At 40.4% G+C, this 25531-nt stretch overlaps 1 protein-coding gene across 4 annotated transcripts; it reads left to right on the top strand.

Annotated features, from left to right (window-relative positions):
• Positions 1–305: 305 nt before the first annotated feature.
• Positions 306–25451, top strand: sytl2b (synaptotagmin-like 2b). Of its 4 annotated transcripts, none has more exons than XM_078929465.1 (20): positions 306–443; positions 1201–1347; positions 5010–5173; positions 5404–5515; positions 7184–7232; positions 7846–7948; positions 8029–8353; positions 8447–8643; positions 10180–12558; positions 14457–14564; positions 14650–14700; positions 14770–14864; positions 14950–15036; positions 17084–17247; positions 21076–21178; positions 21288–21449; positions 21601–21685; positions 22534–22636; positions 22736–22941; positions 24554–25451. In XM_078929465.1, the coding sequence occupies exons 2-20, from the start codon at positions 1247–1249 to the stop codon at positions 24700–24702; spliced, it is 4743 nt and encodes a 1580-aa protein (XP_078785591.1). In that variant the 5' UTR covers positions 306–443; positions 1201–1246; the 3' UTR covers positions 24703–25451. The 4 variants fall into 4 exon arrangements, with proteins under 4 accessions (XP_078785591.1, XP_023817688.1, XP_078785592.1 ...); XM_023961920.2 differs by having other exon boundaries at positions 8459–8643; XM_078929466.1 differs by lacking the exon at positions 14950–15036.
• Positions 25452–25531: the final 80 nt, after the last annotated feature.

Genomic DNA, 25531 nt, shown 5'->3' on the forward strand with positions numbered 1-25531 from the left:
GTGTGATTGCTGTTTGACCTCGGCCTGTCTTGCCTGCCTGCCTGCCTGCAGGGATGCTCACACCCCTTTGTCAAACATGGAGGCTAATCAACTGGCGACACCTGCTGGACACCGCCTGTAACTGCAACACAAATATGCTGGAAGTGCTGAAACGTGAAAAAGGCGATTGAAGGGTTTTTTGAATTAAACTAAAAACGAAGAAAACCGCAGGATGACGTTTACATATGTGGTAGTGGCCGCTTCATATGTTGCGGGTTGCTAGGCCCTCTCCTCCCCATCATCATCATCATCATCATCATCATCATCATCATGGGATCCGCCCACTCCTCTGAGCTCACGGCGCGTCCGAATGCCGCCTCAGACCCGCGGATCACACGAACCTGCTGACTGCAGAATGAGGATCCAGGAAACGCTTTGTGGGATTACTAAGGGAGTCCTATAAAGTGAGTAAGAATCTCTATAATCATGCTGCAGTCGTTTACTTTACTAAGGCCATAATGAACCAGGGTCCAACAAGTCCAAATTCCATCTTTAGTTTAGTAATTTAAGTAAAAAGTTAAATAGGTGGTCCTGGTCCACTTTGCGCACGTTTAGTTCTGCAGCTGCTCAGAAAAACACGCAGGAACTCCAGGCTTTGCTGCGCATTTCAGACCAAAGTTGAGGCGTTTGTGTTGTTTGTTTCTGCGGCCTCCTCCTTGAATAAACTTTCCAGGAGGAGCGCACAGGACTGGAGCACTGCAGGGATGACTCACATCCTACATGAGAAGCTGCACACACTCAGGAATGAAAAACTAAAAACTCTTCTTCTGCCTAAATTGGCTCCGTTTTCTACTTTTAGGGTCTACTACTCCAAATATGAGCCCCTGTTTCAAATCTCTGTTAAAGTTGGTAGTTTTTTTTTTAGTTATAGGTTGTATTCTTTAAGTTTACTTTAGAATGAGCTAAAACAAATGTATGTTTTACTTTTCCAGTCATAACTCCTTGAATTGTTGAAATAGCTTGTTGTCCTGCAACTATTTCTGGCCTGAATATAATTAAAGGATGCCAAAAGTTATTACCCTTAATCAGAAGCTTGTTGTGCGGAAATCAGACAAACAACTCTCAGATGAAAACAAGGTCCTGGTCTTTTAAGTCTGGACATCAACACAAAGGCACCATAAGTAACCACTTGTTTTGTTTTGTTTGCCTTGCCCAATTGAGGACATTTGCCGCACTCACACTCCTGAGAGGAGCAGGACGAGGAAGAATGATTGACCTGAGTCACCTGACGGAGGAGGAGCAGGAGGCCATCATGACGGTGCTGAGGAGGGACGCCGATCTGAAGAAAGCCGAGGAGGAGAGAGTCAAGTATGGAACCTCTGTCTCCCTCTAATGTGAATTTAAAACAAAAAACATGTTAGCAATCCACTCCCTTCTGTAGCTCATTCCTATGATCTTGAGATTATTTAAGTTAATGTCTTTATAGGTAGATCTTCATCACCCGCTGTTTGAGAAGAGATCTTTTGTAGGACAGTGTTTGCTTAATGGGTTAACAAAATAAGAGACACTGCTGAGAACCTCAATGTGAGCTAAGAAATTAGATTACAGACAATTTGGAGTCAGGGCAGAGCAGGGGATCGTGCTGGTCTGACACACATCACACCCTTTTGTGATAAATCAAACATGAAAAAAAAAATATTCTTTTCAAAAAGTTAAAACTGGGATGTCTGAAAACACAAGAGGAAAAAACTCCAACATCTCCAGTTGAAGATCAGACAAACAAGCCTCTTAATTCTCTGCAGAACAAACATTTTTCCATTCTAAGTTTAATATAATTGTGCTGCCGACTTTGTTTCTGGCCGGCGCTTGAATGCTGGCTGTGTCTTGTCCAGTCTAGTGTAAAAGGATTAGGCCAGCAGTGTGTAATAATGCGGCAGGCCTTTTTTCACATGACAGCCACGATTCTCCGACAAGTGGAGAGATGGAGAGGTGATTGTGAAGCGCGGGACTTTGTCTTGAACTCGCTTCCATTTTCTTCTAACTTGATAGAGATGTTTTCCAAATTCCATCCTGAAGACGATCATGTGCCGCTGTTATGCAACGCCCATGTTGAAGCAAAAGATGAGAGGAAGCAGTCACATGAAGACAGGAACTGGTTTTCTCTTAGTATGACATTTGAACCAGACAGAACAACTCGTAAAGTTAAAAAAGCAAATATATGTGGACAAAAAAATCAAAGGGTTAAAAGAGGGCAAGTGTTAAAGAAAAAACACCTTTCTGGTACAATCTGTGCAGAAGAATGTCAGAAAATGCTTAGCATGACATTGAAAATACTGTAAATATAACTATTTATTGATTTAACTTAACTTTACTTACAATTTTGTGACATTAGATAAGACTAGCTATTTTGCTCGCTTGAGGCTAATGTTCTTTATATGCTGTGCCTGATAAATAAATAACATGAGATATAATTGGATAATTTCTGAATTTCAACAGCAGTTAAAGCCCCTTTTATCCAAATCCTACATGACAGCTTAGAAAAGTCCTTATGCTCCTCTAACCATAAAACCACAAAACCTCTAACCGTAAAACCTGCAAATGTCCTGCTTTTGTAATGTTATTTAAAGTTTTTATGCTATTTATTTACTAATCCCATCTTTTTCAATGATTATTATGTAATCTTAATCCAGGTATAATCCATTATGTCCTTCACACTGTTACCAAATTATGTTTCATCAGAAAATTGTGTTTGTATTTAGTTGAACATAATCTCTACTAAAAGTGTTATCAGATCCCAACATCTACAGAAGTCCAAATGTATTCCTGCTTAGATGTTTCTCTACTGGTAATGGTCTCATTACTGCTGCTGTTAATAAAGTTATGTGTTAATAAAGTTTATGAACTCAAAGATTGACAACAGAAAAGTCTACAGGACAAAAACCAATTAGTGATGTCAGATGGTTTGTACACATTAACAAGTCTAAAACTAATAATCTTCTAGTTTAAATAAAGTAAAGTGTATTTCAGCATGGGTGGGACGGCTGTGGTGCAGAGAGAGCGGTTGACCTCTGATTGGAGGATTGCAGGTTCCGTTTCCACCTTGCTTGCCCATGTGTGGAAGTATCCTTGGGCCTTAAAGCAAGATAGAAAAGTGAAAGTAAAGTAAAAGTACACGCCATTTATCATGAGTGTTTTAGGCCTAAGTCACACGCACCCATATGGGTGTTGACCTGTATGGGTGCTCTGGGTTGCACATAGAGTTTTGTAGACAGATGCAGCAGCATCTTAAGGAAACAGAGGTGTGTTCCCTTGAGTTTCCTGCTGCCACCTTAAGGGACGTCATGAAACTGGAACGTTGTCGTTCATGTGGTAAGTTTAATGTGAAATATTTGCAAGGATAATAAAAGTTATATGCACATGTGACATGCAGGTGATGCTGCTCATTTCTAATAGCTTAACAGCCAGGCTGTTAGAAATGAGGGATGCACGAGGAGCGTGCACCTTTTACCTGAACAGCACTAACAGGCTCCCTAGGCAGGGTTTAGGAGGACTTGAAAAATGGAAAATTTTGGAATTACATGCCTGCATCTTAAGTTTCCCCCACGACCTGTCGCCTAAGCATGCCTATAGAAAAAATGTGCATGAACATTTTTGTTTTACAGGCTCAAAGAGCGGCCTGCGGTTTTGATATTTCCTGCATGCCCCGCCAATGACTTTAAAAACAATGGATTAATCGAGGTGTGATGTCACCCATAGAAAATGCCTCACCTCCGGCTCACGCGAAATGAGGCAAAATCCCTCAGCAATGCGTGCGCCGCCATGTTTAAGCCAGTGTACAGTGATTGGTCCAAGTGGCTCTGAGTCATCGTACTTATGGCAATGGCGACAGTAGTAGGGGTTGAGCTGTCCATTGTTTTTACAGTCAATGCTTTGACCATTTTTTGCCCACAGACAGCCCGTATCCACCCATAAGGGCAGTTGTGACTACGGCATAAAATGTTGATAATCTGTGCTTAAATGTAATCCAGCGAACGTACAGAAATGGGATTCATCACAAACACTGCGACAAAAAACATGGTAAAACTTTATGAGTGAGGAATAAAACTCACTGTCACAATCAATTGAAAGAACAAGGCTAAAATATCAAAGTCTTCTCCAGGTTTGCCTGTCTGACCATCCAGGACGTCTCACGCTGGACTATTTCTCCCCTCCTGGTTTGAGGATCTGAACCTGGTTCCTTTTTTAGGAGGAGTAAAAGGCCTGCATTTTCTGTTTGCTAATCCCTTTGGATGTACCATCCCATGTTCAACAAATGCACGCATGCTAGACCTCCCCATTTTTGCCTACATACAACATTCTGGTCTGAATATTTGCTGCAATCACCAAGGTCTGCAGTCATGGTGGCTCCACCTGTGCCTGCGCCCAGGTCTTTGTTCTCACCTCGTCACAGCCTGGCCTTTGGGGCTCGCACTGTCCCTTCACTTTCAGGGCTAGTTGATTGTTACACTGTCCAGGATGGGTGCAAGGATGTACAACTCGGGGCCTCCAGCAGCAGGGACCTGTCAGAGTTGTACTTGATCATGGAGCCTGGGGTATTCTGCTCAGTCCTTTGCCAGAGCAGCAGTAGTCCATCAGTGATTGCACTAACCAGTGCAGAGGGGTCTCTCCCATCCTGGAGCCATGCGGAAATCAATAAAGATTCATACCTTTAAAACTATACATGTTGTTTATGTTTGGACAACTGAAGTTTGATTTTCCAGATTTGTAGTTTCATTAAATAGATAAATCATAAATCATAGGATTTATCTGAAATTAATGAATCAGTTCTTTACATGTTTTTATTTAATTGTCTGTATCATTAATAAGACTTCAAAAATGACTCTATTGTTTGCTCTTTTACTTAATTCTTTGTGTTTTGGCTGAACTGCCCGCTCCTCTCGCACTTTAACTTTTTTCCTCCTGGTAGTTTTTCAAAGAAAGTCTTCAGGTTTGAGAACTTGGACCTGTCTCCTTTTGTCTTTTGCCTGCAGGAAGCTGGAAAAAGGGCTGCACAGGGATCCACAGCCGGACCTCAAGCTGAAGTACTTGACGGGAGAGTGGTTCTACGAGGTCAAGTCCCGGAGACACACCGACAAGATCCACGGCTCGGAAATCATCCTGGCATCCATGAAGCAAGGGAAAGCAGCCGGTTTAGGTGCGGCCATGCTGTGCATTTTTAATCTGGTAAAGAATGTAGCCCTGTTTGTGACCTTACAGTTAGTATGTGAGAGATTTTCTTTTTTTGCTCTAATGGACATTCTTTTTCTTAAACAACTACGAGTTTAACAAATGTGGTGAAATTTGTTATTTTTTCCCAACGTTTCTGACCTCGACTTACACAATTAAGTATTAAATGCAGCGTCTTTTAACTAACTTTCTCTGCAGATGGCTCTCTCAGAGTCGACAGATCTAAGCCCGCCAGCATTCGAGGCTCAGACGTCGGGCCCCCGGTGAAACCCCCGAGATACTTGGAAACCCTGCAGCCACAAGAAATAAAGTAAAGTAGTATTTTTCAACCTCTTTTTAACCCAATGTTCACTTTTTCCTTGACAAAAATCATAGGAACACTGACAACATAAAAAAAGAGAAATTGAAGTACAGGCACCCCAAAATGCTATGTGCTTTTTAAAAATTTATTTTGGGGAAAAACAATTATTTCATTTTTAGCTTTAGTCAAATGTGTCTGCAGGCCACTTGACCTTAATTCTGTTTACTATATTTCGTTGTTACTTACATTTAAACTTAAATGTCATTTTTTCAAAAATGCTTAAAGTCTGAGATTGAATTTTCCTTCAAACAGACATTATTAAAACGCAGGTAGAAAGATGATTTGGACCAATCGCTGGGATCTATGCGTGTTAATAATGGCTGTCTGCTCTTGTTAGTCCTTTTGGCACAAAGAAGTGAGGAAGTTTACCACGTCTGATTGGTCAGATTGATGACGTTCAGGAGGAGGCCTCCAAGAATAATTGCTTTAAGCAGTTAAACTTTTTCCAAAACGAGAGCGATTGTTTGCCAAAGTTGCAGCAGAATCCTGCTACAGTCTTCTTCTTCTTAAGGTTAACCCTAAACCTAACCCTAACCCATTTTTTATGACCTTTTATATTTATAACTACTCAGTGTGAAACCTTGGCCTTTTTGATGAGCTGATATCCTGGTGATGAGGATTGTCACACACTTTTTTAGCCAAAGTGAGCAACACATCTCCAACATTTGACTCCAGTCTCATCAAGGTGGTGTTAGAATTAAGGTTACAACGCCACCAAATGATGTCTTGGGCATTTTGTTCCTGTCTCCGGATGAGTTTGTGTTCAGGGTGTCTTGTGTAAACATAGGTGGTGCTAAGCAGAAAATATCTATTTTACAATCAGCTGGTATGTCGTGAACTGTTGTCAACGCACTGAATCAACACGTGAAACTTTTTTTTTTACTTGAAAGCAAATATGTGACAGAACAAATGAACAGTGAGAACATGGCTGTTTTTACTGAGTCAATATTAGCAGTTAGGGATTAGAGTGGGAATTCGGACAAAGCCTTTTTTCTATTTTCTGAGATCTTTTAGAGGCTAGACAAACCTACACCTGTTGAGTATATATATTCTGATGATGTTACCATGTAGATTTAAATGACTCACTGCATGTAACAGAAAAAAGTGAAAATTTGATTTAACATAACTATCTTTGTTTTCTGCTGATAGCTTGAGTAACATATAACTTTTTAAAATGCAGACATCTGTCGTTAAGATTTAGACAGATTGTGCAGGTTAAATCACATCAAGAGACCACAGAAAATAGTGGTTGGACAGCTTAGTTGGTTAAGTGCAGGACTGGCATACATGATATCAGGGTTTAATTCCCAGGGGGCACGATGAGCTTCATCCAGTGTGGGTCCTTGGGGAAGACCTTTTACGCTACTGCCTTACTATGTGGCCACAAGGAGGCCCAAGTCCGGGTCCCCCTGCCCCTGACCCCAGCCTGGATAAAATATAGGGCTGTGTCGGAAAGGGCAACAACAATAAGAGATCACAGAAAGATTTTTTTTTAAAGGGTTGTATTTCTTTGATTTTTTGTCATTTTGTTTATATATATATATATACACACACCTTAAACAGCTTTTCAAATATTTTGGTTCTGCTGGTGAAATGTTTTACTTCTTTTCTCCGCAGTGATGCAGAAAAAGAAAATCGATATTCAGCAGTTCGCTCCCCAAAAACGGTAAACCAGATTTTTTTTTAATTAACTTGGATCTGGTTTCTTAAGCTACGTACACACCAGGCATGCATGGTGCACTGAACGTGAGTTTTTGAACTTGCTTTTAGCATGTGGTGTTCACACAGGTTTGATGCTACCTCATACTAGTGAAAGACTGGAAATCGTGAATCTCGTTCCAGAGTTTTTCTTTCACAGTTCTGTTCCGGTATATGAAAGACTTGGTGTCAAAAAATTCTGGCTGGACACAAACTGCAATTATAAATTTCTCCTTTACGATCCATTTTCAAACAGTTGGCCCTTCCGTGAAGTAAAACGGACGCCAAATCCAAGTCCCTGATTGGTGAAAGTTCAACTGGTTAAACTTTCAGCATACATTCAATTGCAGCGCGTTTTGTACATAGAGCCTGAAAACTGACTTTAAAATGTGCATAGCGATGCGTGAATGCAAGAGTTTTGAATACTGAAGCCATGAACCACGCATATACAGTTTACGTTTATATAGAGCTTTCATTGGAAGTGGTCACTTGAATGCTCGTTTCCGAGCCTGGTGTGAATGTAGCTTTACAGTCAGATAGTCATCTCTGGAATGATTCGTTATTTTTCATTTTCCATGCAGCCGAGGCACAATCCTTTTAACCGCGCATCCCTCATTGTTGTTGATCATCCCGAAAATAATTGTGAGTTAGTAGCCAGTCGGAACGTGGAGCAACAGCGGACAGGTTTGAGCTAAGTTTTTAACATTAGATGAGAAGCATTTGAAGTGCTGTGATACAAGAACATCTCCTTCTTCTGCCCTCAGATCCCATCTCCTCTCCGAAGAGCCACTCAGCAGGCGAGTCCACTAGAACCTTGGGGAGTTCCATCACATCAGAGGGTTCCTCTATGGGCTTCAGACCAGTTCCAAAGAAAAGAACATTCCTCTCCAGAAGAACCAACAGTCAGTTGGAAAGTAACGGTCAGGTGGTTGCTCCCGTGAGGCCTGTTGGGATTGTTCCCGCTCCAAGACAGCGACGCCAGCGAGGATCCAATGAGAGCTCTGAGCAGCAGAGCAGAACTGCAGAGGAAAACCTGCCTCAGCCGTTGTGCAGCGTTCCTCAGGTTGTCTCGACTTCAACTCTGGAGCTGTAAGCATTCCCACCTTCTGTAACCAGAGCCAAGTTAGTGGATAGCTGTTAGCTATAATCTGGTTTAAGACCTTTTTCCATTATGACTTAAAGAGTGTTTTTCAGATTGGATGCCTCCGCTGGGAGAGGAAACCTACAGAAGAAAGAAGACCCAGATGATCTGGGCCAAACCTGTGAAGATTTAAACTTTGTCAGCCTTCATCGAAGCAAAAGTCACGACAAAGAGAACAAAGGCTGTGTGGGAACATCAGCAATTCAGGATGACAAGAGTTTCCCTCAAAGCACTATGGGTAAAAACATTTTTGTGTCTGTTTCTAGTATTTTTCACCCCCTTTTTTTCCTCAAACACTGAAATGAACAGTAAATAGGATCATTGACAAGTGTTCTTTGCAACATAAGACCCTTTCCAAAAAATTAGAAGATAATTGAATAGTGTTTTCATTTTTATAATTACAAAAAAAAAACTTTCATAGAATATAGATTCAGGGTCCACTGTTTTATTTATTTATTTATTTATTTATTTATTTATTTATTTATTTATTTATTTATTTATTTATTTATTTATTATATAACTTGGAGTTCTATCTCATAAAACCCATAAAAACAGAATTTCAGAAAATTAAAATACTTTGGAGAAATCACCAGGTTTTGGTGCTTCTGGAGCTATGGGCAGAGGGCAGGTCATGCTGTAGGATGAAATCGCCATCTCCATCCAGAGTCTTAGAAGAAAGAATCGTGAAGTCCTCTTGAATGTTCTGGTAGACTATAGCAGTGATCTTGGATTGAAGAAGGCAGAGTTACAAACTCCAGCGCTGGAAATCACAGACCAAATCATGACTGACTGCGGAGATTTCACACTGGACCTAAAGCAGCTTGGGTTCTGCTCCTCGCCAGTCTTCCTCCAAACACTTGGACCTTGATTCCCAAATAAAGAAAGGACCTTGGACCACTGGCCAACAGTCCAGTCCTTTTTCTCCATGGCCCAGTTCAGACGTTTCCTCCATTGGCCCAGGTTCAGATGTGGCTTGAAACGAGAACCCCTATAGTTGTAGCCCATCTCCCATGTGTCTGAATGTGGTGGTTTTTGACGCTGTTCTCCACCTCATTCCGCTTTGCCTGGATGTCTGCAGGTTCTTGAATCTTGTCCTTTTGATTATACGCTGAAGCCCACAGTTGTCTCTTTTTCTGGTGCATCTTCTCCTGCAACACTTTGTCTTCCATTAGACTTTCTGTTGATCTGCTTGGATGCATCATTCTGTGAACTGCCAGTCTCGTTAGATATGAACTTTTGTGGCCTATTATCCATGTCTATGGAGGGAATCAATGATGGTCTTCTGGATGGTTGTCAGGTCTAAAGTCTTCCCAAAAGCGAACCAAACTGAGACAGTTGAACCAAACTGAAGAGATTTAATGACATGTGGGGAAGCTGTGAGGGTGCTTTGAGTTTAGTGGATTATTAGTTGGTGAAACTCAGTTTTAAAAATTCATGTCCTGCACAATTTGGGACGATTTCCCCACCGTATTCTAATTTTCTGAAATTCTGTTTTTGTGGGTTTTATGAGCTGGAACCCCAATTTATGTAAAAAAATAAACAAATAATAAATATATAAATTAAATAGTCTTCTTTGAATCTTTAACCCCTGATTGGTTAAATCATTTTTATTGCCCTAAAAGTTTATTAGTTTTATTTTACACTTTTAAGATGGAGGCAAGTTAAAAAGCTGCAAATATTTTTTGTGTTATTTTAATAGATAAAAAATTGAAATGTATATCCTCTGCTGCAGAGAGCTGCTGATTTTTGACTTGTTTGTTCTCTTTTGTCCTAGATTTAGATCTGCCAGTCCACTTTGATCCCAAATTCATTGATGATTGTGATCAGCAGGAGCAGATGCTAAATCAGAAGCATGAGTTTAAATTAACCCCTCAGTCTGTCAACCCCAGCGGTGAGGAAGACTCCATCGCAAAGGTATTGGATTGGTTTAACCGAAGCACAGACAGCAATGATTTCCTGATTGAAGAAGATGAACCGATGTTCTCCGAGAGCTCCGCCAGACATGTAGCTGTCAGAAAAGTCCAAGAGGAAGACTTATCAGCAAGACACGCCAGTGAAAGGAAGAAGGAAATGGCTGAAACGGAGAGGAGTATCTCACAAAGACGGACAAGCCACGAACCAGACTTTAGGGCTGCATGCAGGAACGGCAACCAGGAGCGACTTCCAGCCCACGAGGAAGCATGGGCAGAAAACAGAGAGAGGCTGATGTCTCCAGATGTGAAAGATATCATTGACGAAGGTCAACCGCTGAAGATCTCCAATCTGAAATCATTCTGGGAGAAAAGCAACACAGGCGTCAAGATACTTATTAGCAAATCTATAACGCCTGGTGAAAAAGAGACGGAGCCTGCCCACCTTTCAGCAGAGACGGAGGCAGATGTAACCTCTGGAATGAACAGCGGGAAAGAGACCCATGAGAAGTACACCTTGGTTAAGAGCAATGATAGACCAGCAACAACAGACATGGGAGTCAGACTTCACTCTCGTGAAGAAAGCCTTATAGTCACTCCAACTCAAAGGAACAACAACGACGTTGACCATCTAAAGCTGCGATCTTCTATTCCACCAATGCTCAGCAGAAAAGACCCTGACACCATCTGTGTTTCCAATCTCAACTCATTGGAGAAGGAAAGCTGTGATCCAGAATCTGAGATCCTGTCTGTAGTCAAACCCAAGCTGCAGGCAGACAGTACACCGAAGCAAAGTGACCCAACCCAGCAAAAGAGGGGTTCAGTGCCAAAGCTTGATACAGATCTCATCCCGTACGTGGACTCTAAGCAGGGCATCGACGTTCAAATCCCTGCTAAAGCGCAGCTGCCAAGAGGCTCGAGTGAAGACGTGAAGAGGAGGGAGAGTGAGGACAAAAATGGGATTTCAAACCTGCCCTCTAAGAGAAGAGACAGTGTACCCAGCAAAGACAGGACTAACAGTCCACACCTGGGTAGGCAGGCAATACCCCATCAGGAGAGCACAGCAGAGAGAATCAAGCAACTGAAAGTCTTCTGGGAGAAGGAGTGGAACAAGCCTGTGTTCTATACTGGCAAACCTAAAGCGTCTGGAGAAAGCAGAGCTGCTCATGGCAGCAGTCAAGGCAAACTCAACAAAAGATTTACAAAGTCTGAGTTTGACTTGAGAACAATTGGAAATGAATTAGGTAGCGATCAGGAAGATGGGGACCGCAATCATCCAAACTTTAGCGTACTCCCGTTTCAAAGGCTGGACAAGCTGTCGCCGAGCCTCAGCGCAAGCCGCATGCAGTTCAACACTCTGCGGGAATTCTGGGGCGAAGCGGCGTCCGATTCCAGAGGATTGCTGACTGTTGACAAACCCAAAAGCCCCAAACGAAAAGAGTCACTCGGTGGCCAGATGTCAAGTCCGGAGTTAAAGAGCTGTAACTCTGAGATTTATTTCCACAATCAAAGTCTTGAGAAAACAAAAGCAGCTGTCAATAAGTCGACTCCAGCATCTCCCAATCAAACGACACCTCTGTACAACAGACAGGTGGTGGCTGGGGTCAGAACGATAAATGACAGTAAAAACAACCAACTGAGTTATATGTCCGTTGAGTCAGGGCAGCACAGGCAGTCCAAGAGGAGTTCCAAGGAATCCAGTAGAGATGAGAAGTCCACCAAGCAGCAATGCAGCGCAGGCAAAGAGGTCCGGTCTCGCTCCAGCAGTCGTGGAAGCCCTATGCGTCGAGCCACAAGCATGTTTACGCTGAGCGCTGCCGATGACAAAGAACAGCTCAGAAAGGATGTTAACTCCATACACTCTCAGAGCAGGAAGCACAGGCAGAACAACGAGAAAGGGGTTCAGTCGAGAAAACTGTCAGAAGAACCTGAGACCGTGGCTCCACGCGCACGGGCGTTTGTTCCTACGGACTACCGGCATTATCTGGGGATGACAGACAAGTCCAGTGTTGACAATCTGCTGGCCCTAGCTGTGGAGGACCAGAGCTTTGACTGCACCGACAACTATGAACTTGACCTGGGTGGACCAGAGAAGGCGAGCAGCCCCGTGACCTCAGAGGAGCGTCACAGCAGAAAAGCCGGCAAGTTGAGCCAGCGGCAGGCGTGGGCCAATCACAGCGAGTCTGACACGGGGCAGGAGTCCTCCCTCAGCAGCGTGTCAGAGACCTGGTCCAACACAAATCGTAAGCAGCACCCTTCCATTCACACTGGTATTAAACCAGATCTGTAATCTCAAAGCTAAAGACATTAAACCACAGCTTCCAAAAAAACAAGTCAGTTTGAAGACCCACCCTCATAAAAATTGTGTTTTTAAACACGTTCTTGTGGCAATTTTTCATGATGGAGGGCATTTATTAAGACAGTTGAGCTCAAAATTGAATTTTTGAGTATTTCTTTATTCAAATCTTCATTAATCAGGATCAGCCGAAAAAATGCTATCGGAAAAAACTGTTGGCTGGATAGCTCCAATATTACTTGCCTTTTTGGTTGCGCCGCTCATGTTAGGTTAAGGGTTTTGGGGGCTGTAAGCCAGCAGGAGAGAGGATAAACGGAAGGATGACGGAAAGCAGGGGTGGGCTTACTCAGCACTGAAGGTCTCTCCCACATGTGAGAGGTGAATTTCTAATGAACTACTGTCGTTCAGCAGAAACAATATCCTGTAAAAAACAACACAGTTTTGAAAAATTTTGCTTAAAATTTAAAAGCTCACTTTGACTTTAAAGTTCGGAAGTAAACATAAGTTGCTTCTGCCTCATTTGAGATGGTTTCATAGCCCTGCACCTCCATGAAATTTAAAATTTTGACATAAATTTCAAAAGCCCCTGAAACAACTAACAAATAGTAAGTATCATACGATCAAAAGGGATCATAAATACATAGAATTCAATAGGATAGTACTAAACTTTAACTAAACAGACTAAACTAAACTGGCATCCCTGCCCTCTGACCCTCCTTAGCGGTAAGGAAAAACTCCTAAAAAAAAACAGATTCCGGAAAAAACGAAGAAACCTCAGGGGTGCCCACATGAAGGAGGGATCCTCCCCCAGGATGGACAGGCAGTTTACCAGAAGTCGTAGAGAAGAATTAATTTATCTAACTCTAAAACTACATATTTAAAGTCCAGCAAATGATCTTAATCCAGTTGAAGTTTGGGAACGCCTGGTGAGACGAGCCGGAGACAGGATCCACAGCCAGGTGTAGGAAGGCTGATGTAGAAATCAGGTGAAGTTTCAATCAAAGTTCAGAGGAAGTAATCCAAGGGGTCTCACAATTATGTCCCATAAGTCTTATGTTCTTTTTAAACCAAAAATTTCAAAGCTAATCATTGATGTTACATTTTGAATGGAGACAATGCAAGGTGTGCGGGGGGGGGGGGTCCTTCCTACATCATAGTAAACAGCTGATGTGATTTGCAAAGTTCAAAGACTACTGAGGATTAATTCAGAACAGGATTTTCGGGCACCTTATTTCAAGTGGAAATTTGGATTTATATAAGAAATTGAAAAGTGATTAAAAAGTAATTTAAGTGCAGAGTTCAGCCTTTCCTTTACAGTGGTCATGGCTCCTGCTGTCACTGTCACCATGGTCTGGATCTGACTGAGTCCTTTGTGTTAGATCTTTGTGCTTTACTGTCTAAAGTCTGTACACAGCTGGGTCACCTGCCCATGTTTAGTTTTTGGGTTGGTCCGTGTAACACTTCAAACTTTACTAAATTCAGTTTAGAGAAAGGTTTCCCAGTTTAAAGAATTGTAGTTGTTTTTGCTGAAATCTTAATCCAAAACATCAGTTTGCACATATTGTTGTGTTTTTACTTCAAGCATCCTATTGGTCGAATACGTAAAGGGCTCTATTTAATTAGTTAAATACTTCAAGCTGCCACAACATTGTATTAGCATGCGTGTGAACATTTAAGGTAGCCATTTATTTATTTTTCTCTGTGTAATCAGATACATGATAGTCTGGATGCTGGTGTCATTTTTTTGTTTTCGTTTATGAAATCTCCCTGCTTGTTTACAGTTTTGAAACAGTTGATCTGTAATTATATTTTAACATGTTAATTTAATGTTTTTGCCATGTTTAGGAGAGAATAAGGACGAAGACCAAAATCCTGTGCGGAAAGCCCTGCGGCGAGCCGAGGCGCGGGCTAAGAACCTGGCTAAAAGTATGGAGGACATTACATCATCTCCACGTGAGCATGTCCTTCATTCAGAAACTTTGCTTTACTTTTTGTGGATGCAGTTTTGATGACGACGTTTCCAAACTGGCTTTTCCAGGACAGGAGAAAAGACAAGACCCTGCTATTGATTCTAGGCGCAGCAGTGATGGTAAAGGATTTCTTTATGATCAAAATCTTCCAATTATGCTGGAAAAGTAGTAAATGAAGTTTACGACAGTTTTAGCCATCACGCCTCCTTCCTCCTCCTTGTTCTCGGATCCTGATCACCTGAAGAAGATGAGCAAATCTGTTCCTTCATTTCTGCAGAAAGAGGTAAAAGATCTCTACGCTTTAGCCCAGTGGCACAAAGCCCACTCCACATCCACACCGCTTCCTCCACCTGCTATCTGTGTTTCAGGACACAGACGAGGACTCTTGCTTGCAAGAAAGACTAATGGCAGGCCACCCAGTGACTAACCTGAGGAGCTCTCCTAGCATGACATCTGTATGTTGATACTCAGCATCACTGACTGCTTTTGCATGTGACCCCATTCTGTCCCCTCCCTTCTTACCTGCACCGCTGTCTATTCAGTAGTTTAAAAATGTGCTTTTTAGAGTCGTTGTCCTTTTTCTATGTGCTTATGTTTTATGGCTGCATGCTAAAGAGGTCACAACCAGGAAAACTAACCTACAGACTCAGAGTGGGCAGTAAACAGCAAAACACTGAATGAAAGTCAAACAAGGGCAAACGACAAAGTCAAGAAGTGAGGCAAGCAGCAAACACCAGGAGATCACATTTATCAGAGGAACAGAGCACAACAAAGTGGAAATGTTTGGAACTACACTAATTTTAACAACAGGAAATCTGAGAGACTATTTGATGAAAATGAGCCAGCATAAGCAGGAGACCAGAGCAGAAAGGATATGTGTTTTAAAAACAAGATAGAGAACAAAAACGCCTGTAAAATGTGAAGAAATACAGTTTTAAAATAAAAGACAGCTAAAATAATGAAGAAATATTCAAAAGAAACTGGAACATTTTTTATTTCGTTTGGCTTCTCTAGGTCAGAAACTTCTAAATAAAGTCCTTCTGAAAATTTCTCACAGGCCTCCTACACAAGCAGTTGTAGCACAAGGTGTCACAAACTATGCTAGTACCTCTGACCTTGCTTTTCTTTAAAATATGGAGCAAAACGACGTTGATATTTTGTGACATCAGTCTAGAAAAAGCTCCGGTAAGCAGCAGAGGTGAAGATGTTATACAGGTTTTAAAGCCATAGTTAACCCTCTTTACAATTGCTTTCATTGCAAAATGCAAAAAAATAAAAAATAAACAGAAGCAAAGAGTGGATTCTGTCCTCTATCAACATGAGAAAAATGGCAGATTTATGCTACAACAGGTGTGGGCTTATTCTAAAAAATGTAAAACGGGAAAAAGTCTATTGAGTTTGACTTTTCGTTTTGAATATTTTGTTGTGAAAACCAGACAAAAATTAATTAAACAAAATAAAAGCAGTAGGAATCTGTTTAAGTAAAAGTAACTTGTATGTGAGAAATGAAAGAAATATATCTAATACATTTTTATTCATGTGAAAAGTGTATTAGTTCATTCATTCATTCATCTATCTATCGGAGCCTATCCCGGCCACTTGGGCGTAGGCAAGGGATGCCCTGGACTGGTCGCCAGTCTGTCGCAGGGTAGAATATCCTCAATCACACATCCATTCACTCTCACACTCACACCTATGGACAATTTAGAGTTGCCAATCAACCTATGTAGCATGTTTTTGGACGGTGGGAGGAAGCTGGAGATCCCGGAGAAAACCCACGCATACACACAGAAACTCCACACAGAAAGGTCCCCCGTTGATGTTGTGTTTTTCATGTCCCCCAGCCGGGACTTGAACCGGGGGCCTTCTTGCTGTGAGGCAAGAGCGCTAACCATTGCGCCACTGTGCATCCATAAGTGTATAAGTGTTAATAAAAAGTTTTTTGAGTCATACTCTTAAACAATTGTGGTAGATTATCGGAATATGTAATGTATTGTAACACATGTATCATGACACGTATCGCATCTCCAGTCTCTTTCCAATACGCAACCTTACTTAATTCTTGCCTGCAGAGACTTGAGACTTGACCCCAAGGATTTAAGGTTTAGAACTTATAAACAATGTTAATTTGTTAGTTTTTTTTCCCTGTCAGGTCTAAATATAAAAGCTCTCTTTATAATGTTTTTACTTTGGAAATGCCAACACACCAACCTCCTCTTACTGTGTTGATTAATAGTGTTTTAATGACAATTTCTGATAATAAAATGATCATTTTAACTATAAGTTTGAGTCTTGACAAAGGTTATAAAAAAGGTGATCATCCATCTTTGTTAAGCACTGCCTTAAGTGCTTAACCAATGACGCATGTCTCCATATTTGAAGGCTTTGACATTTTTCTATGTCGAGAACCTGCAATCTTCATTCCCCATAAAGTATCCAGACCATGCGCTGTAAAAAAAACGACAAATATTTTAAAATAGATTTTCTCCTGTGTGTTTTCAGCTGAGTGGAAGTGTGATGACCATGTACAGTGGCGACCTTGTTGAGGTTCAGGGCAACATTCATTTCTCCATCAACTACGTTCAGAGGCTCCGAGAGTTTCACATCTTCGTGTCTGAGTGTAGAGACTTGGCTGCTGTGGACCCAAAGAGGGGGCGCTCTGACCCGTGAGTGATGTTTGAATTTCACATGGTGGTGGCCGTGTACCGCTTTGCCCGTTTGGTGTGAACAGCACTGACTGTATAGGAGAACTGGAATGAGTGAAAGACGTCACTCATAGAAAATGGCTTACTTCAGGCTGCAAACAAAATTCAGTCAAGTTAGTCGCCATCTTTTCACGATATGGACGCCGCCTCATTGGAGCCTGAAAATGACAACAAGCAGTGATCGGTCCGAGTCAGTCTGAGTCTACGTTTCTATGGCAAACAGTTTCTCCAATCAGTAGTGAGCTTGTTAGAAGTTCACACCCCTACCACTTGAACTTGGGCTCGGGAGAATCAAACATATTTAGGACAAAAAGGCATCCCATACTTTGGTTGAGGCATCTGATTGGTCAGTTTATAATTTGTATAAATTGCAATAAAAAAAAGATTATGCAAAAAAATATATTATTAGCAAGAACATGTTAAAAGCAGGTAGTAGAGCAAAAATAGTTATTCTGAAAAACGACTGAGAAATAGCTCTACGGGATTTTGGCTTCTTGGAGCCGGTGGGAATTGGGAGGCCAGCAGGGAGGGGTCACTCAGTCTAGTTCTCTTTCACAGTCAATGGTAGCAAGCTTTTTATTTTCTTCAATGACCATTGGTGGCTTGCTTCCAAAGTAAGCAACATTACATTAACTTTTGTGTTGTTAATTCAAACTTTATACCTGAGGAAGGGGATTGTCAGAGACATGATCCAACACAAATTGTATGCAGCACCTCTATTCTTCTAGTTATCATGTGATCATATTGCCATTAAACTAGATCAGTGATCTCTAAGCTAAAGACATACAACTACAAAACAAAAACAGCCAATTTACAGACGTGCTTCAATGAAAATTGTGTTTTTTTCTTGTAGCATATTTTTCATGATTTAGGACATTCATCTTAAAATTGTGTTGCTGAGTATTTCTTTATTCAAATCATTGTGAATCAGAAGCAGATGAAAAAATGCCATTGGAAATAGCTTGAAGCAGTGACGTAGATGCTACAGTCAGGGGGGCTACCAGCTCCCTGCTTTGCTCCGTTCCAAAGCATCCACTTGCAGACCACTAGATCCATGTACGTTTTTGTTTTCCTCGCCTAAGCTGGAATCTGGCTCTAAACTGTATGACTGGATAACTTCAAGATTGTTTGCACAATGCTAACATAAAGTGTTGTGAGGGGCTGTAAGCTACTGAGAGAGAGTGTAAACAAAGATATATATTTTTTCCACTCTACAGAAATGATGTCCTAGAGGACTACACAGATTTTTATTTTGTTTTTAGCTAAAAAGAGCAAAATTGTAATTAAGAGACCACTGGGAATGCTTTTACAGTACAGTGGATCAAAAGATGATACATAGGATTAAAACACCCTTCCATCCCGTATAGTATTGTCTATAAAATGTAGCTTGACTTTTACAGTACACTTGATATAACTAAAACTATGGAGTCCTATACTGTTCATAATTAAATAAATATGGCCTCATGCAAATACACAATCAACCTATAAATCTCTCATAAATATAAAAAAAGATCATGAAATTGTGAAAAACCTGCACACTGATTTTAAATAAGCCATTATATTATTCAATATATATAATTTTGCTTTAAAAACCTTTTCATTATTTTAAAACAGCATTTTAAAATATTCATTTTTAATCATGTGGAATATTATTATAATTCTGTCTTTTTTCAGAAGCTCGTATTTCAAAATCAATATTTTCCAAAGTAGCTTTGTTTTTATTTCATGTTGCTGTTTTTCACAATAACTGATTTATTTCATGAAGAGCTTTTTCAGGAGAATGAGTCTATCTGTCAATCAGTGAAAGTGGGCGGGATCTAAACGCTCATTGGCTCATCCATGGAAATCGACTCTTATTCCTCGATACCCGCTCAGCGGTGTGCCAGTCCGATAGATGATATATTTCAGCGATATCTGCACGGCTTTGCTGACATTAGAGATCAAATAGAGACAAACAATCTGTCTGGTGGAGAAGATGGAAACATGGACGACTCTGTTTTTGTAGTTTGAGGGTTTGTGTGGACCAAACCACAGAGAAGCTCCGGTCGTCCACGTCTATAAGTCCCCCGTTGAAACACTCTTCATTCTTACGCCATTCACTCGGAGCGCACATCTTGCCTTATGTCGGCTCGCAGGCAGACCGACAGACCAGGCAGCTGCGCAAAGCGGAACAAGCCTGCTCAGGCCTCCTGAACCTTATGATATTTTTCTATTTTCATTGAGACAATGATTATAATCAGGTCCTCTGATTTAACCTTTCCTGCGATGACGTTTCTGACCGTGGTCGGAAAACGCAGCGGAGATCTGGGATTGATTGAGCAATTCTGCAGCCAGGGCTTACTCCAACAATCAGGCTCTGTACTTTGGAGGAAACCTTTTTTTACTATTACTTTTCCAGGGGACAGGGCAACAGACCCTTAACTTGCGCTCACACACACACTCGCGCTGCCTGGGCGCTCTGATTTACACGTAATTAAGACGTAGTTTGACTGCAGGACTTGAAGCAGAGACTCTCTCTGGGATGATGATCTCATGAACTCAAACATGGAAACATTGTTATCATGTGAAACTATTCAAAATAAATAACCCTGATCTTTTAATACTCCATGTGCATTGTGCATCCATGCATTTTTACTGAGATAAGCACAGGCAACCGCTCCATGTGGCTATCAGGCTAAAAACATTAGCTGGTAGCCCTTCCCACATGCGGCATGGTGCATTCATGGAACTCCAGTTCATAGAAGTTTTGTGGAATCCAACAACCACCCAGCCTAACTTAGACCACTACTAGATGTAAATGAGAAGATGAAAATTGCCGAACCGACCACAAAATAACCCAAATTATGCACACTCGCCCAAAGCCATTTATATACGCAAATTTAGAACAAAAACTGCCCAATTTCGTGTAACACTGTGGATGTGTTGAGGTGCATAATCCCCCTTGTGTTGAGGAGTGTGCATTTCGCTGTCAGGTTTGGTGAAGCATCTTCGATCGATGTAGTCAGGGTGCTGCTGCTCATGTCTGAGTAAAGGAGTAGCCAATCACAAAAGTGTCTCCGCCTTGTCTAATTTGATTGACAGACAGACACAGTCTCCTGAAAAAGCTCTTCATGAAATAAATCAGCCATTGTGAAAAACAGCTACATGAAATAAAAACAAAGCTACTTTGGAAAATATTGATTTTGAAATACGAGCTTCTGAAAAAAGACGTAGAATTATGATAATACTCCACATGATTAAAATGAATATTTTAAAATGCTGTTTTAAAATAATGCACAGGTTTTTAAAGCAAAATGAAATATATTGAATATTATAATGGCTAATTTAAAATCTGTGTGCAGGTTTTTCACCATTTCATGATCTTTTTATATATTTATGAGAGATTTATTGGTTGATTGTGTATTTGCATAAGTTCATATTTATTTATTTAATTAAACATTTATTTATTTAATTATGAACAGTATAAAACCAGCAGCTCAATAGTTTTCCTCAAAAGCTTTGATTTGTTTATACAAAATATTTTAGTTATTTCAACTAACTAGTTATTTCAAAATAAATCTTGGACTAGTCTATAAACCTACATTTAATAATAATAATTAAAAAAAAGTAAAAATCCTCCAATTATATCTATAAGAACATAAAAAATTGTATTATTCAATGGAAGATACCTCTACTTTATTTGTCCTTCTTTATGTTCTTAAAATGTCCTCACATATTTATTTCAACATAATATGATATGTTTATGCACTGTCTAGCATTGAAGGTGAATTGTGTGGTTATTCTTTAAAGGTATGTTAAAAGCTACCTGGTTCCTGACAAAGCTAACCTTGGAAAGAGGAAAACATCAGTGAAGAAGAAGACGCTGAATCCAACTTTCAATGAGATCTTAAGAGTGAGGCAAAGACACAGAAGCACACACACACACACACACACACACACACCTCAATACCTGCCCAGGAAACAATCACAACAACAACAAAAAAAGCATTCTTTCTTTCCAGTATCGGGTTCGCATGGATTATCTCCAAACGCAAATGCTGGTTCTCTCCGTCTGGCATCACGACACCTTTGGCAGGAACAGCTTTCTGGGAGAGGTAGATGTGGACCTCTCCAAATGGGATTTTGACCACACCCAGATGAATTACTTAGCTTTGAAAGCAAAGGTACAAACCAAGCACACAAAAATAAAAGCTGCTTTATCTGCTGTTCTCTCATCAAATATCAGCAGGTCTTCTACATGGTCAGCTGCTCATTCATTTTTAAGCTCTTTGCACCGCTTGTATTACATAACTGAGGATGTCTCCTCTCTTTCAGACAATGCCTACTGTGGAGCCCACAAATGGGAGAGGAGAGATGAGACTGGCCATACGATTCCTGCCTCAGATCAGCCACAGTGAAGGTCTGCTTTGAAGTGGATGAATGACATTCTTAAATAACTCGAAAAACTGAAAAAGTAAACAGTAGCAACAGATTGACAAACAACAGGATTCAGCTACCTGGAAGTCCTCTCTCAACCCATTTTTTATCAAATACTAGGTAGTGGAGTCTCCAGAGACCTTACCAAAAGCTACCAGACTATTGAATAGCTAATGCATAAGGCGTTAAGCAATTCAAAGTAGGTCCATTTATATTATCGTAATAAATCTTGAACCCATTTGACCTGCTATTAGGAACTTGACTGACCAAAAAACACAAATTCTCTCCAAAGATTCTTTTTATTCTACAATGTCGAGTTTTAATACCAGCATTACTAGAAGTTATATTCAATTAATGAATGTGTCTTTGTCATGTTTTAGTACGAAGCTGGTAAACCATGAAGCTGTTGGAGCATCATGGGTACTGTAGTCAGGAGCCTCACAGAGTGATATGTACTGTGCTCCAGGTTTTGGCAAGAAGTTGAATAAAGTTTGACTCATTTGACTGTTTCGCTTGATGCCTTAAAAACATTTCATTTTTCTTCAACTAAACAGCCTAAGACCCTAAGCAAAAGGACATTTTCCCACATTTCCCACCTTATTGGGTTTTATGACTGCAACAGAAAGTCCAACTCTTCAAGGCATTTCCTGCAGCCCAGACAGGAAATTAATTACTTTAGCTCCGTTTGGTTCTTAAATCAACTGTTATGATAAAAAGGATCTGTGTTATAGATTCATTTCAAATATATCTGAGCAATAATAGGTGAAGCATGTGAGCAGTTTTAAAAGTTTAACTATTGTTTCATAAATATATTTGGTTTGATATTTTCAGGTGTTGCAAAAGACATTTCCAACAGCGGAGAGATTCACATTTGGGTAAAAGACTGCAAAGGCCTTCCTCTCATCAGGGCCACCATCGACCCTTACGTCAAGTGGTGTGTTCCCAGTCCGTGATCTCAATCAGAGTGTCCGTTTATCTTTGAGTTCAGCTGTGTGCACGTGCCTTCTCTCTGACCTTCCTGTTTTGTCTTAAGCTTTGTGCTGCCAGACACCAGCAGAAAAGGTCGGCAGAAGACGCGAGTTTTACGGAGGACGGTGGATCCGGTGTTCAACCACACCATGGTGTATGATGGCATCAGCATGGCCGACCTGACTGAGGCCTGTGTGGAACTCACCGTCTGGGACAGAGACAGGCTCGCTAGCAACCTGCTGGGGGGAGTGAGGCTTGGAGTTGGAACAGGTTCGTCAGTCTTTTATTCTAAAGCCGAAAGACTAAAGTGGATCTGAATAGAATGGTTAGAGTCATTGTTACACGTAGAACGAAATTTAAATGCTCACTGGTCAGTGCCTCAATCATTCTGTTTCTAAAAACATAGTAAAAATATAACTTATACCTAAGAGTTTAAGAATAAAATAAAATAAGTATAAGAACAAAATAAAATATGTAACAAATATCCACATACACTCTCTGTCATTACATGAATTATTATAAAGCACATTTTTTGCATACTACAATATCAAGAATTTAATGCCGGCTGTAGATGGTTTTTGCCCGACAGATTATGCAAAAAACTAAACAAAATACATACAAAAACATCCAAATACAGCACAGAACAGTGGAGCACTGAGCTGCAGCAACTGTGTGCGCCGCCATCTTGACTCGCTGCTGTGATGGGAAAACAGGCGATTGCTTGAATGTGGGGCGGTGTGTCTCTTCATTAAAACGATGTAGACCCTGATATAAGTTGAAAGGAAATAAAAAGTAACAGACAAATGCATCTTAAACATTCTTACTTTGACGCCTCAGCCTCAGCCAGTACTTTTCATAAAAACAGATCAGAATGCTTTACTGAAACCTTGAGGAACCTCTCCAATAAAAATAGCGTTTTTGGTGTTGACATGTTCTTGTGATTTTTTTCAAATAGTGGAAGAATTGTAAGTGTAAAATAGCATTTCTGAGTATTTCTTTATTCAAATCGTTGTGAATCAGGATGTGACAAAAAATGCTGTTGGACAAAACCTGTAGATGTGATGTAGAACCAAATACAGCAAACCACAAGCTCCCAGCCGCGCTCCATTCCGACGCATCCACTTGTAAAAGACTCGATCCAAAACTGTTAGTCTGGATAGCTCCAATATTGCTCATCATTTGTGTTGCCCTGGTAATGTTAGGTTGGGGATGTGAGTGGCTGTGAGCTAGCAGGAGAGTGTCAGGAAAGGGATGATGGGAAATGAAAGGAAGGCTCACTCCACGCCTACGATTTTGCCCACAACTCATTTTTTCTAATGAACTCCTGCCTCTCTGCAAAACCTATGCCCTAGAAAACAACACCGTTTTTTATTTTTATTTTGGTGAAAAACAACATAATCATAATCAAGACCACTGGGAAGGCTTTAAAATAACTCAAAAGATGATTGCAGTCGGACTATGAATTTTTGCAGTTAAACACATTTTAAGCCTTTTGTTTCACATGTTTTAAAGTATAATGTATCATGCATGTGAATATAAGCAGCCATTTGCCATCACTTTTACGTTGGAAGGATTTAGTGTTGTGAAATATACCATGGTTCTCTTTCACAAGCTGACCCATTTGCCATTATACTAAGAAAATGAGAATTTTTGTAAAATGACTAGTGAAACCTGAACCATCTAAAGGTTGAACAATAGGGTTGTAGCGACCCATTTCAGGGATTAATATTGTTTTCTAGATGAAAGCATTTCATAAAGGGAGTGCCGGCTTCCATGTTAAGGATTGTAGTTGTATAAAATCACACAGAATTTAGTAACTAAAGGAGTATTTTTAAAATGGAGCTAATCCGTAAACAAACGTGCGATGTGTTTTTCTCTGCAGGCAGGAGTTATGGAACGCTGGTAGACTGGATGGACTCTGGACCTTACGAGGTGGCCCTGTGGGACCGCATGATGGCCTCGCCAAATGAGTGGGTGGAAGGCGTTCTGCCACTGAGAATGCTGAATTCTGCTAAAACTGCTTTTAAATGAGTACACCCAACAGCAGAAAATCAAATAACTTGTCTGTCTCAGAGAGATGTCTGTTTTAAAAACCTTCATCCTAAATGTGCCAAAATGTGCTAAACATCAGTGTGTTTTTTTCAGTCAACCTAAACCAGATATATTTATCATTTATCTATATTTATACAGAAAACATTGGTTTTGCGGTGCAGAAATACTGCTGGTGCATTGCTTTTAAGTAAAGGGGATTTTTTTTTGCTTGTTGCCACATCACTCTAACATTTGTTTTGATGGTATTTTCTTCATTCAAACTGAATTTGACTGCACTTCTTACATGGTATATTACATTTCTGACAGTTACCAGAAATGGGGGCAAATCCAAAACATGTAATGTCTACACATTATGTTTTACAGTAAAGTGACTGATAAACCTGCTGGTTTGCATCTAGTGGTGATTTTCAATGATTCTCTAATCTACCTGAACAACTACTGCACTTGTTTTTTCTCACAAATCTCACTGAAATCTTGTCTAATATTTCTGTTGGTGACGTCCAGGATAAATAAATGAAAGTACTTATTATTTAGAGCTTAAATAACACTGAATTAGATTGCAAATAATCCTCCAAACACGCTGAACACAAATGGATGTAATCATCAACAATCGGAACGTTTTGTAATGGAATTCTTGTTTTAAATCCTTTTACTGTAACTATCATTACCTCTTATTTTATTGTGTTAGAAATGCACTTTTGATGCATAAATAAAGAAAATACACTAAATTATTTGAGGATTTCTTGTTTTACACATTTTGAACTTTTGGTTTTTGCATTGTGGTTTCGCTGCAAATGGTAAACTGTGT

This window comes from Oryzias latipes, chromosome 13, assembly GCF_053564925.1.
Source record: "Oryzias latipes strain Hd-rR chromosome 13, Olatipes_Hd-rR_3.1".
NCBI lineage: Eukaryota > Metazoa > Chordata > Actinopteri > Beloniformes > Adrianichthyidae > Oryzias > Oryzias latipes.